At 52.4% G+C, this 15,041-nt stretch overlaps 4 protein-coding genes across 4 annotated transcripts; 2 read left to right on the top strand and 2 right to left on the bottom strand.

The window, feature by feature from the left end:
- Positions 1-225: 225 nt before the first annotated feature.
- On the top strand, positions 226-3,093 carry PV06_02941 (uncharacterized protein). The gene is made up of 2 exons (XM_016403686.1): positions 226-2,758; positions 2,842-3,093. Exons 1-2 carry the CDS (start codon positions 327-329, stop codon positions 2,978-2,980), a joined length of 2,571 nt encoding a protein of 856 aa, XP_016264691.1. The 5' UTR covers positions 226-326; the 3' UTR covers positions 2,981-3,093.
- Positions 3,094-3,354: 261 nt separating this feature from the next.
- Positions 3,355-8,995, bottom strand: PV06_02940 (uncharacterized protein). The gene has a single exon (XM_016403685.1). The coding sequence runs from the start codon at positions 8,251-8,253 to the stop codon at positions 3,937-3,939; it is 4,317 nt and encodes a 1,438-aa protein (XP_016264690.1). The 5' UTR covers positions 8,254-8,995; the 3' UTR covers positions 3,355-3,936.
- A 295-nt stretch (positions 8,996-9,290) lies between these two features.
- PV06_02939 (uncharacterized protein) lies at positions 9,291-11,803 on the top strand. Its single transcript, XM_016403684.1, has one exon. The coding sequence runs from the start codon at positions 9,537-9,539 to the stop codon at positions 11,661-11,663; it is 2,127 nt and encodes a 708-aa protein (XP_016264689.1). The 5' UTR covers positions 9,291-9,536; the 3' UTR covers positions 11,664-11,803.
- Positions 11,804-11,997: 194 nt separating this feature from the next.
- Positions 11,998-14,707, bottom strand: PV06_02938 (uncharacterized protein). The gene is made up of 3 exons (XM_016403683.1): positions 14,279-14,707; positions 12,824-14,228; positions 11,998-12,777 (listed from the first exon to the last, which is right to left on the bottom strand). Exons 1-3 carry the CDS (start codon positions 14,463-14,465, stop codon positions 12,060-12,062), a joined length of 2,310 nt encoding a protein of 769 aa, XP_016264688.1. The 5' UTR covers positions 14,466-14,707; the 3' UTR covers positions 11,998-12,059.
- Between the last annotated feature and the right edge of the window lie 334 nt (positions 14,708-15,041).

The following is a 15,041-nucleotide window of genomic DNA, read 5'->3' as shown; positions in this document are numbered from 1 at the left end:
TTCAATAAGGGATAGCGCAGACTATGAACTTATTCCTTGGTCGTCAAGGGCGTAAATATTTCGGTAAGGGGTGTGAGTAGTCAGGTTTTGGGCGCCCTCATATTCTGACATAGTGATTTGACGCGACGCGACGACGCGTTGAAATGCCAAGACCATTTCGAGATTGGCGCCTGTTTCACGTGTTCTCGACGACTCACAACAATAGAAAGGACAACGAGAGAGTGACAGCAAATGGCCAGCGACATCGATTCTGGACCTTCTTACATCATCTTCAGGGTTAGCAACCCTAAGATATAGCCATCACACCTACTATCTTCACCCAACTCATGGCACGATTACGAAGCGCGCGCTCTGTTAGCCGGAAGAATTCTCCCATTTCACCTCCCAGACCATCATCTTCATCGGCTCTCCACGCCCAACCGACCTCGGCCCAACAGCCACTGCGCGCACGAAGTCACGACATCACTGGCGCCCATCAACAATGGCAACATGTTGTGCAAGGGCTAGGTACAGTGGGCGAAGAACCAGATCTTCAACAGGACACTCCCCATGATTCAGCGTCCATTCAATTTGGGTCGGACACGTCACGGAATACCGAAGACGACCTCGAGGACCTCGATCGAGATGCGATTATTGATGTCCTTGCCGACCTCTACGACGACTCGAACAATGTCTTTGCCCTATTTGACAACCTCAATGACAATTCTCTCCACAGCTACTGTGACGCCCTGTGGAAGCAACACTCTTCTCCACGATTGCGATTTCGTCGTCGCGAGGCGCAATTTCTGGGTGGTCTGGAGACATACGGCACCAGCGACTTCATTCTCCCCGAGCTGATTGTCTTGAAGATTGCAGGAAAAGTCAACATCCGTGATGTGGCTGTAGGCCCTGCCCTCCAAACCCTTCCGATCATCTACATTGCGAACCTCTCATCGGCGATTCTTCACGTGTTCAGCCTATTGCCAGAACACCAAGCCACGTTCACACAACACATATACAATGATATGTGTCACGAAGACGATGATCTCGATGAACGTGTCCCATCCGCGTTTGCAGGTCCAAAGCACTATCCGCTGAGCCCAAAGTTAACAGATGATCTTATCGACCTTAGTGTTGACGTTGTTACTCAAGTCTTCATACAAGAAGCCCAGGAGAAGCTCGCCTCAGAAATATATTTTGACCCGGACAAATTGGCCAAAAAGGTCTTCTGGGACGAGCACGATCATTATCAGGGCTATTCATCAACAAAGACGCGGCCTAAAGCCATTCAACGCCTCAGTTCAGTAAGGAAGCACTTCAGGACTGATTCGCAGAAGCCGCTTGATCTCGATGGGCTTAGGCAAGAGTTTCCTTGGCCGGACTTTGCCTTAAAGGTCTTGAAATGGTCACTGGCACGCAAAGCAGAATTAGACAACTTGGTCCGGGGATTAGGTGGTATCGACACGATCATTGACGCCATCAAGTCGATTGACATCGCTGACCTCGAGGATGCGAAGAAGTTAGCCGACATGGCAGCTACAACATCGGCGGATTATGTCGCCGCCGCGACAGAGCAGATATCGCCTGTAGTCACGACGGAACGGCAAAGACCCGCGACAGATGCCGGTAGACTGAGGGAGTTACGAGAGAGGCTTTCGGCCAGGATATCTGAGGCCAGCATTGAGCAACCGAACAGCTCTCCACGAGGGATCACAAGTGGATTCCAAGCCGTCAACCAACGAGAAATACCACAGTCCCCGTCAGTAGCAGAGGATAGTGGAGAGGATGACGTTGAAGGTATAGTGCAGGAGGCTGTAGAGGTCGTTGAAGAAGCTGTACAATCCGGAGATGTTGATGACAATGCTTCGTATCTTCTCCATGAAGATGAGGAACCAGCTGGGCCCGATTGGTTGTGTAAAGACCCCACACAGGAAATCGAATCAACACAGCAGACTCGCATGGTGCTGTCCGTTCTTCAGGGTCAACAAGAACCGAATGGCCCAGAGAATAGACGGCAAGGAGAAGACGGCACCAGCCAACCACATAAACGATCTTTCCTCGATCGTCAGCCCAACGCTCACAAGGTCAATTTCACCGAAGCTTCAGATGACGAAGACGCGGCGAACCCTCCCAAGCCGACCAAAAGGCCCCGACCGATCGAACGTGAATCCGAGTCTGAAGAGGAGGAGTTCCAACTCGATACAAGGCCACCTCCGAAGAAGGTCCGGTCTGACGGACCCCAGGGTCGTCAGCTTCCCTGGGACAGGAGTTCGCGACGAGCTCCTTCTTCAAACGTGAGTGTCGTGGTGCCCTCGAAACCGACGGGCGGTCGTGCCACAAGCACACAACCGCGGTCCACACGCGCGAGCGCTCAACCGTCCGGGCAACGCATCAGTGTCGAGATTGAGAAGGGTGCCCCGGCCGCCTCCCACGGAGCCCCTCCTTCCAGCGCGCCGCCTCCTCGACATGCACAGTCCTCGAGTCGCTCTCGTCGCGACACCTCGCCGCCTTTCCCCGACGTCCGCACCGTCAACGCCGAAGCCAAACGCAACACCCAACTCAGCCGGGCACTCCGCGGCGGTGCCGCCGTCCAGGTCCGCAGAGGGTGGACGGAAGCCGAAACCCACCGCCTGATCGAGTTGGTCGAGTTGGTCAACGGGCCCCTTTGGGTCCGAATCCAGGAGGAGGACTTTGCGCACGCCGATGGCCCGGAACTGCGCAATCGAGATCAGGTTGCTCTGAAGGACAAGGCCAGGAATGTGAAGATGGACTTTCTCAAGTATGTGCTTTGCCCCTAAAGACCCGTGGAAAATTTACTCTTTGCGCTTCTCCCCTGCTGACTTGACCGTCTTTGGTGTTTAGGGCACGCCGACGCCTTCCCGCCGGGTTCGAAAAAGTCAGTATAGGGAATCGGATGGTCGGCAAATTGCGGGAATTGGGCATCGACTACGTCGAGGGAAGGTTTGAAGGTACCTACGACGACGACGACGAGGTGGATTAGCGAACTGGGTCAGTTGAGTGTGGCCTACAACGGACCACGTGGATCGATGATTGTATACGCTTTTTCTTTTTCATTTGTTTTTCGCCAGGGGAGTGGTTTGTTTAAAGCGTTCATGGTGGTTTTCCATCCTTTTTTTTTTCCCGAGTAATTGACTCTATAGTGTCGAGTCGCGATGCGATCTTGGACACTTGCATTGGTGCTAAATACCCATGGGCTTTGTACGGGGAGTTTTCTAGCAGATTGGAGATTGGAGATACAAGGACCAGCCGGTCTCGTGGTTTGTACTTCCGGTACAAGGGCCCTCGGGGCATGGTGAAATATCACACAACACACCAAGACACAAGCAGTACACAAATACCCTGCAGGGTCATCAGTCACTTTACGGGGGAGTAGGCTACTTCTACCTTGGCTACCTCAAGTATAATTGAATTTCGGCGGAAAAAAGGCCAAAAAGAAGGGGGAAAAATAAAACACACCTCAAGGTCAATAGGATATCATTGTCATCAACTCCGACACCTTTTTTGGGAATTCCAAAAGTCGAAAAAGAACTTGGCCCGCCTGAGAAACGTTGCAACACAAACCCTCCCTATCATCATTCGTGTCGTGTTTTGTCTGTTTGCTTGCTTGCTTGCTTTCACAAGAACACTGATAAACAAACGCCCCCCCTTCACCCAATGTTATTTAACAAGTAGTGAACAAGAAAAGCTCCCTTTGAATTGGGTATTCCAATGTCATTCACAATTGATGCATGACTAGGCCAGGGGGGAAAAAAGAAGCAAAATGTCCCAACAGACACCATGCTCAAAACGAAATTTCTTCATCACAAAATTGCCTCTCCTCTGCCTTGTTTCACTATACAAATCCCTTGATCGACCCAAAAAAAGACACAAGCCATGCAACGCAAACTTCCCCAATCAGCAGAAAACCCCCCCAAATTACCTCAAGTGTCATTCATATCATGTCATTGCAAATTCGGCCAACTCTCTTTGTTGTTGACTCCAGTTCTCCGGATGGTCCATGTCGATACCGTGCATCTTCAAAAATTGTTGTTCGGCCGACAATGGTTTCTCGACGTGTTCAAAGGGCGAAACCCCCATACCGCCACCATCATACTCACCTATGTTTTCAAATGGAGACATATCATCAAGGCTACTGAGGTCCAGACCCTCGATGCCCTCGAGGCTGACGACCCAGGGGTCCTCCTCCTTCTTCTCAGGCTCTGCATTCCTGCTCTTCACAGCTGGTAGCTCCTTATCGCTCGTCTCGGGGCTCTTGGACTTATCGGTCGATGTATCTGTCAACGCGCCGTTTGGACCTTCGTTGATCTTCCGCCATCGTTCGCTTGTATTTCGATAAGCCTCGTAGAACTTGGCTTCGGATTCCTGAATCTTTTCCTGTGTAGGAAACAATTCTTCCCATTCATCTCCGCCAAAGGCGATGCGCATCTGATCCAGTGTGATGTTGGTATGTTTCCATGGGTCGTCGTCAGTTTCACTAAGAGAAGTCTTAGCCGCGGAATTACCAGCGGCGCTTTCGCCCTTGATAGTGGCAGTTTTCGACTCGGTCTTGGGCTTCTTGATCTGTTTCATATTTTCATCCAGGTTCAGCGCCGAACGCAACGAATCTTTGAGGAATGCGAGAGGGTCGGTGACAGGTTCCATGTCCAGCCTGTGAGTCACGTTGTGGTGTTGGTCGAGTTCGGCCTGGGTAGCAAAGCCTTTGAGTTTGTGTTCACAGCCCTGCACGGGACACCTGAAAATCTGCGTTGCTTTCGGTGTTTTCATCTGTTGAGGTGAAGTCACAATTGGTGGCGTACTACCTGTAGCTTGTGGCTGGTTCTTCTTCCGCCTCTTGGGCTCCGCTGGCAGCTTCAAGTCCTCCTGTTTCAATCCCGGAGTACCATACCAAGCAGGGGCACCTTGACCCTTGTCGCCGATCTGGAAGGGAGGTTGAGACGACGTCGGGGCGGGCGGAGCCTGGTTAGCTTTGAGTGCCTTCTTTCGTTCAGCTTCCTGCGCTTGCAAGAGGTTGAGATTTTCGGGAGTGAGCTGGGCTGGTTGTGCTCGTGCTTTATTCTGAGGGATCGTTGCAACAGTTTGCTGGAACTTTGCCATGATATTGTTGATGATGGCTTCTGCTGTCTCAGGAGTAATGCTGAAATTGTCTACAACCTCGAATGATTTTCTTTGGTATGCATCTGGCTTGTACTGTGACATCAGCTGAATCTTCTGTGCGGTAAGCTGCTTGAGAGTGGCCTCGTTCTGATCCATGCGATAGCAAGCCACAAGAAAAGCGTCAAATCTGCCAACCATGTTCTTGACATTGTCCGAAGTCAACATCCTCGTCAGTCGCTCTTTGCTCGCCGGGTCCATATTTGGGATCGGCCGCAGTTTAGGCATGCTCGATTGAACCTCTTTCATGATTTCGTATAGTCTCTTCCGCAATTGTTGCTCTCGTTGCAAATTCAAGTACTGGTGCTTCTTTGCTGGATCGAGTTGATTATATTGCTCTTTTGATAAGTGCGGAAACTTGTTCTCAGTCTGCAGTTGTGGTGGTTTGCCAAAGGTCTGATTTTGTATCTCAACTACATCGTCATCACTGGGACGCTTGATGGCTTTGTTATCGGTCTGTGACGGCGACGGCCGAGGCTGTGATCCTGCTTGGCCAGATGGCGGACGAGCTTGTGCTTGACTTTGCTGATTTTGTGGCGGCTGCATGGGGAACTGTTGTCCTTGCTGGGATGTCGAGAATTGCATTGGCTGAGACATACCCTGCGCACCACCTTGCTGGGCTACTTGCTTCTGACCTTGTTGTTGACGTTGCCGCTGCATAATCAGAGCACGGATCTGCTCGTCACTTCTGTTCGCTAATTGTGGGTTTGCTGCTCGAACTTTTTGCAGATCGATGTGATTTGGAAATCGCGGAAGCCCAGAACCCATGGGAGGTTGCGTAGGAGTTCCTTGTACCTGACCCTGCTGCATTTGCTGGACTTGTTGCATTTGCTGCGCTTGAGGCATGCCGTTGTTCTGCTGCTGCTGCTGCTGTTGCTGCTGTTGCTGCTGCTGACTGCGAGTTCTCATGATATGAGCAAAATGAGAGGCTTGGATGTCAAGTACATGAGAGACTGGCCAATTCGGGACTGGATTTTGAATCAGCCATTGTTTTAGCTGATACCACGTCCTCATTTCGGGCACTGCTGCATGCTGTCTGATATTGTTGAAGACAGCCGGCGGCACAGGCTGTTGGTCCATGACTTTCATTTGTTGCGAGTTCAACTGCTGTCTGGGGCCTTGCTGCTGGCCTTGATTTTGAGGTTGCTGCTGTTGCTGCTTCTGTTGCTGCATAGCCATTTGGCGTTGCCTCATCATCTCTTGATTCTGCTGCATCTGTGATTGCATTGCATTCATGTCCCCGGGTTGCGACATGGCTCCTTGCGATAGAGACTGCATCATCTGGGCCCCTCCAACGTTGCCGCCGCCGAGAAAAGCACCGTTTTGCATTTGCTGGACTTGAGAAGGCTGTTGCTGTTGTTGTTGCTGCTGGTTTTGCATTCCTTGGGGCTGCTGAGACAGACTCCTTCTCATGTTGCCACTGTTCTGGAACTGTGTTAGAATGTTCTTCCATTCACTCTGCGGCTTTTGTCGCAGAATTGCTTGCAACGGAGCTGGAAAATTTGCGAGTGCTTGCTCTCGCTTGTGCTGCTCCATCTGTTGCTGCTGGCCTTGCTGTTGCATGCCATTATTCATCTGCATCTGTTGTTGATTCATCATCGGTGTACCAGAAGCTGGCCGGGAGACTGGTTGCGCCGGACTCGACCCCGACACATTGGGACCAACTGGGCGATTGATCGCGGACAATGGGGTGTTGGATTGAGGCATGTTCTGTCGCTGGTTTGCCATTTGGGCCTGAGCTGCTGCAGCCTGGGCACGAGCCTGGGCCTGGGCCTGGGCCTGGTTTTGGGCTTGTAGCTGAGCTTGCTGCATCTTTGTTGCTTGAGCGGCTTGCAGACGCTGTTGCTGAGCAATGAAGGCCGGATTGATGTTTCCCTGGCCTTGTTGGCCCGCACGTTGCTGATTAGCCATCATCTGTTGCTGAAGCCGCATTTGTTCGGGAATCATTGCTTGAGCATTGCTAGCAGGGACCACCAACTCCCCTTCACCTTGGGAGCGCAAGCCCTCTGCTTGTTGACCTTGAAATCTGCCCATGTCCCCCATCATATTCCCACCGCCGTTGATCACTTGATTCATCTGTTTGGGCTGACCTTGTTGTTGATTCATCATGTTACCGTTATTGTTCATCTGACCGGGAGCAATTCCAGTCTCCAACTGCTTGGCTCGGCGAAACTCCTTCGTCGCAAGCATTCGAAAGTAATAAATAATAGGATCAACAGCCTTTTGACTGAGACTTTGCCTGAGCTGAGGGTTCATCTTTTCGACGATACTCCTCATTTCCTCTTTGGGAGTGCTCTTTGCAAGTTCGGCCGCACGGAGGTTGATGGCCTTGTTGTCATCGGCAGTCAGCTCAGCGACTTGGCCTTGCTTCTGTTGATTGTTCGCTTGCATGTTCATTTGCATCCCGGGCTGAGGCTGGTTCATTTGCGCTGGTTTGACGGGTTGTTGCTGCTGGTTCATCATTGGTGACCCTTGCATTTGCTGCTGCAACAGATGGGGCGGTATGCCCATATTAGGGTTCATATTCTGCATCTGCTGCATTTGAGCGAAGTTTTGGTTGGGCATTTGCATGTTCTGTTGCATTGGCATCTGCATGCCTTGCATGACTCCCGTGCCACCTTGATTCATCTGTTGAGCACGCCTGTCGCGAATCCGGCCCAATTTGTCGCTGCATGCTCGTACGTAATCTTCTCGGCTGGCACCTTGAGTGAAACAATTTCTCTCGAATTGCAGGGCAACCTCGATAGCACGGTGCAAGTCGACCGGCGGCTGGACCAGACGGAGCGAGTCGACAAGCAGTTTGACCTGACCAGCACGTTCTCTTACACTGACGTTGGCCTGCCAGCCGGTATAGGGGCCCTGCGAATTGAGAAAGTCGAAAATATGTTGCTGGACGGAGGGATGATTGAGAGTCATCTGTCCTCCTGCGCGTTGAGGCATCCCTCCGGGCATTTGGCCTCGCATCTGGCCTCCCATTTGCCCGCCCATCTGCGCTCCCATCTGAGGTGCCATCTGACCGCCCATCTGCATAGCCATCTGCTGCATATTGTTTGGCATGCCCCTCCCCATCGCAGCCATGTTCTGAAACTGTTGTGGGTTCATGATGGTGGAGGGCAGCGACGAACCGCCAGGGCCGTGATGTGTCTCTTTCTGATCATCCGTGTAAATGTTGGACCCCTAGTACACTTCGCGGTTCGCGTGTGGTCTTGGTTTTCGGATGTGATCGGCCGGAGGAAGGTTGGGAGAACGAGGCGGAGCGGGGGTTTCAGCAATTAACAAAGGCAAGATGACACCGAGTATATGCGCTGGTGAAGAGGGGTGTGGTAATAACGCAAAGCCCGGCGCAGGTGACACCACTCAATAGACAGCGACTCGAGGATTGTTCGGTGTAGAGTCTAGGCGTGATCATGAAAGTAGGAAGAAATCGAGGTCCATGAGCAAAGAGGGAATATTTGGGAGAGAGAACTGTTGGCTTTGAATCAGTCAGGCATGAACCAAGGCTGACACTAGTGTTGATGAATATATGGCGCCTGAAGCGGTGGAACAGACGGTGGTTGGATAACCAAACGGGCGCGTCGCTGATGATCCAGCAAGCAAGGATGGTACAATACTTGATTGGGGGGCGGGATGGAGTGTGGTAAATGGAACGTTGCCCAGCTCAGCAGCGAAAAAATACACCAGGAGTAACGGTTGGTAGAATATGACCAGTTAGACTGATAAAGTGTCTGTCCAGCAGTAGTATGTAGAGTGTACGAGTAGTAGGAAAATGTCAGGTATGTAGCGCAGGCGGAGGAGGAGAAGTGGATTTCGAGAGTATTTGGTTGTGACTACTGGAGATGGTGAGGCAGGGAATCACAGACAAGGCAACACAAGGCTAAGGTAAGCAAGGCTCTTCTTGAGGTCTTTTGCCCGCATATGTACTCCGTACAATAGGCGGCCGCCCTAGAAGGGTCCATAGCCCTTATACTTGTAACAGTGAGCCTAGTACGCCTAGTTCGCGCTGGTGACCCCCCCAAAACACAAAAGTAGGTATCCGTGCCCAGGTAGCTTAACCCGCATCCTTCTCTCTCCATTCCGGTCACTGATGACGCAGCCTTGTGGCTTCTTGTAAAGCCTCGACATTCGTTCCACTCGTGGTTCTTTTCGTTTAAATCGCTACCGAAGTAACTCCCTCACCTTTTCCGCTGATTCATTCCGCCCTCATCCGTATTCTCGGACTGTCTCTGCAATCGACGAGGCTGCACTCCGTACATCTCTCGTCTCCTTCTTCCGACGTCGGTTTTGGCCCAGAAACCCGTTTCTCTTCGCCGTCGCAGTATCTGCAGACCCCTGCCTGCGCCATGATCAATCCACTTCTTTGACCGATACCAGACAATTATTGTATCATGGCGACCTCAGTCGGCTCAGATGTCTTCTCGATTCTAGCCCTTTTGGTCATCTCTACTGCCGTTCTCCTTCTTCTGCGGCACTATCTACCTCTCCGAACCACTCCCGCCTTTCTCCTAGTTCCTATTTTCCTCTCCTTGGTCCTTCCTACCAGCGCCATTCTTTTGGTACCAATCGACCTCGCTTCGAGCGCTCGAGAAGGAAACCATGGCGGCAAGGGAATATGGCTGCCGGGAAGAGCAGTATTGGTGTCCTGGAGGATCGTCTACTGGTTGACTTTCTTGTTAACATGGGTGGTCCTCCCTCTGCTGGGTGAATATATGGACGCAGGCTACCGCGATTCAAGCTCTCGCATGATATATTCATTGAGGTCCAATGCTCGATACCAGCTCATTGTCCTAACATGCGCCGTCGCAGGCTTGGTCTACATGATTTTCTCCTACGGCTTCGACTTTACAGCCATTCGCGCATTGATCATGGCGCTTGCCTACGTCTGGGGCCTCATCCTCGCCATCTACCTCATGGGACACGGGCTGGTCGCAATACCTAGGAAGATGTTCAGGCGATCCGATATTGCTGGTAGTTTGCGTGCTGTGCAAGGTCGAGCGCCAAAGGTGCACGAGAAACTCGAAGACGCCATCCTCTCGCTAGAGGAACTCGAGGCACAGGTTATGCAACTCAAGCAGAGGAAGACTGGAACTGCCCGAGACTTTCAAGAGTGGATTGATGAGCTCGTCGACCTCACCGGTCAGCCCGAGTCTCGCGTCTTCAGCAACCCGACCACGTTAGACGCATCAGCCAAAGTGCCTGCTGTTATCACTGAGCGCTATCTGGCCGACCTGACACGCCGTCTTGTGCGTGCCAGACACCGGAGAGCCCGGTATATCCTCGAATGGGACGGCATTGTCCAATCTGCATCCGATTTGCAATCCATCATGGACTCAAAAGCGTCCAAGAAACTCGACTTTGGACGTTCCTCGTCTCGCTTTTCCATCCTCACGCCATACACGCGCTATCATCTACACGTTCATGTTATCCCAGCTTTACGTCTAACCCTCGGTGGTCTGTTCTCACTTGCCTCGCTAGCGATCATATGGTCTGAGATCATCAAATTCCCGGCACCGCACCTTTCCGCAGTCAGCTTGACTGTCATACACCACCCAAGCAATAAGAATTATCAGATTGGACTTGGTGGCCAAATTTTGGCTTCATGTTGGATAACTTATATGTGCGCGTGCGCTCTGTTTAGCGTCAACGATGTTCCAACGTGGAATCAGCGTGCGCTGGTCAAACGAAACACCTATGCCGAATCCGCGTGCTGGTATGCTGGGCAGATTGCCAAACTAACCGTACCTTTGGCGTACAATTTCTTGACCTTCCTGCCTCGAGACATCCACCAGTCCAGTACCTTTTACCAGTTCCTCGGACGATTGATCAACCTCACGCCGTTGGGGACGTGGTTCGATTACCTCTTCCCAATTTTCATCCTCGTTCCGGTGTGCGCCACTCTCTTCAACCTGTATGGCCGAATCAAGTCAGCCTTTGGATTTGATATGATCGAGGACGAGGACGAGGAAGTGAACCCTTCTGGGTTCGGGACTGGAGGTTGGCGAGAGGGCCGGGATCTGATCGCGCGAGATCTCCAGGGCAACCGCTCGAGCACGCTGGGGCTCAGCGAGTCTCCGCGACCCAGTTCCGACGGCTCCAGACCAACGCGAGGTGCTGCTCCCACGAGGTGGGTGCCTCCTGCGCAACGGGCGGCAGGGCCGGCGGCAGTGTCGTCGGGCACGGCAAACAGACCGGCGGCACGAACCCTTGATCCGGAACCGGAAGAAGAAAACTTTTTCACGCTGTTTGGTCGACGGGTGAAGAATACCATCGACACCATCGACACTCCCAAATGGATGCAACCGACTCGGTCAGCCTCGAGCCCGAGTGGTGGTAGTGGCGGCGGCGGAGGCGGGTTCAAGAGGCCCAAGTGGTTGGGTGGTGGTAATGACGACTCGGACGCGTCGCATTCAACAACACCTGGCCAGAGACCCGACAACAATAGTGGGAGCGGTGGTGGGAACAATATCCTCGGCCTGTTTGGGTCGAGGAGTAATGACGGGCGGATCATGATTTAGTATATATATTCACGGAGTATGTACATTCTATACGGAGTAAGTTTATTCTTACTCTGGACATAAAATTCCTGTATGATTTGACCTCGCCTCTGTGCATGCAGAGCTAGCCACCTAACACCTGGCTAAGGTAACAAAAAGACGCCGACCACCACGCTGGCATTCGCTCCGTAGCCTTGGTTTCGATTCTACTCCGTACACGCTGAAATACAGTTGTCATCTTCAGTGCCACAGTTGGACTGGATCCTAGAGAGTCCAAGCGGGAAAAAGGAGCACCAGACATTTACCTTTGTACATATACTAGTATCATTCGGAAAAGGAAAAAAAAATCATCATCATTTTTACATAATTTTCACAAAAAATCTACATGATCAGTTTTGGCGTCAGGTCGTAGGGGTATTATATTTCTCTCATGCTTCCTGATCCTGCAGGTGGCGGTGGCGGGCCCATGGGATACCTTCCGTCTGCTCCCATCCCAACAGCGCTGGCTGGAGGAATTCGAGGTGGCCCTCCACTCATCGTCATGCCCCCTCTCATGCCGTCTCGCCCTCCTCTTGTCGACATACGGCCACTTTCACCCATTCCTGGGATCTCAAAATCGGGATTGCCAGCAAGAAGAACGTCCCGCTTCATCTGGTGCTCCCGCCTTCTGGCAGGTCCCAGCGATGCGAATTCACCACCATTACCTGGGCGCCAGTTGGGGTTGATTCCGCGCTGGCTGACCGATGTGAAATTGCTCGTTTCACTCTCGGCAGGCGACCGAGCTCCGGGAAGATCTTCGTATGAGTTCGAAGGTGGTAGTGCCAGAGAATCGGGTCGATATTGAGGCTGTCCTGCGGTCAGAAGCGGTGGCACCGACGGAGGCTGCGTGGCTGGATTATGTGGGATTGCGGGCATCGTCTCGGGATCAGAAGCGAAGCGAGGGTCGACGTCTTCATAATACACATCACTGCCCCCGGAATTTACACGTGGTCTCCGTGGTGGGCCACTATATCCTCCCACGTGACTGCCTGTCGAAGGCAGTTCAACAGGGGAAGTATATCGTCCAGGTGTTCTTGTTTGAGCAAAATCCTCATGCGACACGTTGTTGTTCCACTGTGAACGTGGAGGAATATATCTGCGCCTGTCAGTCTTTGAGTCTCACGGCTTTCACTTTGACTTACGGATCTTGACTCTGTGACCTAGAGTTAGACCTTGAATTGGTCGGCAATTCTGCAGCTTGAACTGATGGTAAAGTTGGCATGGCTGGAGGTGGAGAAGCTTGTCGTGGAGCCCCAACGGGCGATTGCACTCTGCTCCCATAACCAGAGCGTGCTGGTGATTGTACTCGGGCTCCATACGGAGCCAGTTGTTCTTCGGGGCCAGTAGTATACACAGATGGGCTTATGGCATCAGCCCGGTTGGGCGGAGCATTCTCGATATAAGGAGTCGAGCTGGCGATTGGACCAAAGGGTCCCATCCTATCCGGATACGAGTCTGGGGGTGTTGTTCTCTCGCCTCCATTTGGTGGATAGCCTGGCGGTGGTCGATGCTGACCATCCGCCATCATTGCACCTGCTGCCATTCCTGCGCCTATGGCTCCCATGGCCGCCGCAGGAGGATATCCCCCTCTTCCACGGCCGGTGTAGCCTCCTCTCATCTCAGGAGAAAACCCGCCCCGTCCTGGGTAGCCTTGTGATGGAGGAGGACCTCGACGTCCGTATCCTCCTCCTCCTCGTGGATAAGCGCCTCGTGGAGGAAATGTTCCCCTGCCGCGAGAGCCATATCCTCTGCTACCTGGGGGTGGCACTGAGCCTTCACGGTAAGAACCGGCTGGCGTACGCTCTTCACCAGATTTCCTCGGAGGCATCATTGCGCCAGCAGCAGCAGGTATAGGGTTCCCGTATTGATCGCGCCGTTCGTCAAAAGGCGGCTGACTGTTCGATCGGACTGAAGGAGGGGGATAAAAGGTATCGGAGTTACCATCTCTAAGGGTAGTCCCGTCACTCGTCAAGGCTTGTGATCGTAGTGGCAGACTCTCCTCGTCTGGCTTCCCAGACTCGAATGTCGCAAAGGCAGGCAGTCGGTCTGCGCCAGGGGCTCCATTGACCATTGGCATAGTAGGTTCGGCTAAAGCGAAGGTCTGCGCAGGCATCTTCGATTCTTGAGCTTGCCTGTTGTAGAAGTTCTCGCCGCTCATTTCAGCATTTTCAGCGATCCTCTTCTTCCGTGCTTTGCGAGATACCAGCGTCCTCCTCATGGCACAGGTAACCACTCCGGACGCCGTGATTAGAATAGTTGACGCAAGAACAATCCACCCGCCCCATTGTAAATGAGGCACGAAAAGTAGAATATCAACAAGGAAAGCCAACAAAGTGACTAGTAAGGTAGGCAAGAGCAGGATTAGAAGGCCAAGAAGGTATCGAGCAGAGTGTGATGGCGAATGCAAATGAGCGGCAGCGGCGAGAGCAAGACACACTAAGTTGCAGAAGGCGGCGACCGGATGAACAATGAGTAGGGAGGATAAAGAGTGCCTGGTCGAGGCAGGCAGATTGAAGTCTCCATCACCTTCTGAACCAAAGACTCCATCTGTAGAGAGACTTAGAACATGTATAGGAGACGGAAGAATTGGTCATTACCCGTAGTATAGCCCACTCGTATACCGCTACATCCTGTGGTAGTACAATAACCAAAGACACCAAAATTGACACCCTTGTAGGTTGCGATAGGGATCGACTTGACGACGGGAGTTGAGATAACAGACAAGAGGAGGAGGACGAAGGATATTAACAGCAAAACCGTCAACGGCGTAGCGGGTCTAAGCATCGTTCAGGCGGACAGTGTGGTAAGATGGTGTAGACAGAGGAGGAGAGGATCAGGTGGATGGCGCCGGCGCGCAAAGTGGGAGCGAAAGATAGGTGCGCATGGATGGTGTTGTTGAAACGAGTGAAAGTAGCAATCTGCAAACAAGACTCGAGATGTGCTTGGAAAGGATGCCGACAGCGACAACGACGACGACGATGATGATGAGGCCGACGGTGGTTGAAAGCACGGGAGTAGTACAGAAGGTGTTTGAGATAAGTAACGTAACCACTGACCGGACACTGTAGTCGAGATAGAAGGTGGAAATGGGGCACTAAGTCGAGGCTGGGAAGGTGGTTTGACGGGGGTTGAGAGGCGAGGCGCAGCCGTTGCAGGGGAAAAACAGGGCACAGAGGACGCTTGAGGGTGGGAGCGAGAGAGAAGGAGTGGAGATGCTTCCAGACGGGCACTACTGTCCTCTACCAGTATGTATGTACTGTAACTACCACGATGCCCTAGTTCTTAGGTTATTCCACCTAGGCTACAGGCAGTTTAGGCGCCTTTAGCAACCATTTCCCACTGGTCCGGCGTCCTCTAGGT

The sequence above is a fragment of the Exophiala oligosperma genome, assembly GCF_000835515.1.
Source record: "Exophiala oligosperma strain CBS 72588 unplaced genomic scaffold supercont1.3, whole genome shotgun sequence".
Classification (NCBI taxonomy): domain Eukaryota; kingdom Fungi; phylum Ascomycota; class Eurotiomycetes; order Chaetothyriales; family Herpotrichiellaceae; genus Exophiala; species Exophiala oligosperma.
Note: the sequence above shows the minus strand (reverse complement) of the source record. Positions and strands in the feature narration are given on the sequence as shown.

Bases quoted from the DNA above. Each gene is read 5' to 3' on its own strand.
- PV06_02941 (XM_016403686.1), top strand. From the start codon at position 327: ATGGCACGATTACGAAGCGCGCGCTCTGTTAGCCGGAAGAATTCTCCC. The intron at 2,759-2,841 runs GTATGTGCTTTG...TTTGGTGTTTAG, and splicing joins GTGAAGATGGACTTTCTCAA to GGCACGCCGACGCCTTCCCG.
- PV06_02940 (XM_016403685.1), bottom strand. From the start codon at position 8,253: ATGAACCCACAACAGTTTCAGAACATGGCTGCGATGGGGAGGGGCATG.
- PV06_02939 (XM_016403684.1), top strand. From the start codon at position 9,537: ATGGCGACCTCAGTCGGCTCAGATGTCTTCTCGATTCTAGCCCTTTTG.
- PV06_02938 (XM_016403683.1), bottom strand. From the start codon at position 14,465: ATGCTTAGACCCGCTACGCCGTTGACGGTTTTGCTGTTAATATCCTTC. The intron at 14,229-14,278 runs GTAATGACCAAT...GTCTCTCTACAG, and splicing joins ACGAGTGGGCTATACTACGG to ATGGAGTCTTTGGTTCAGAA. The intron at 12,778-12,823 runs GTAAGTCAAAGT...TGACAGGCGCAG, and splicing joins AGGTCACAGAGTCAAGATCC to ATATATTCCTCCACGTTCAC.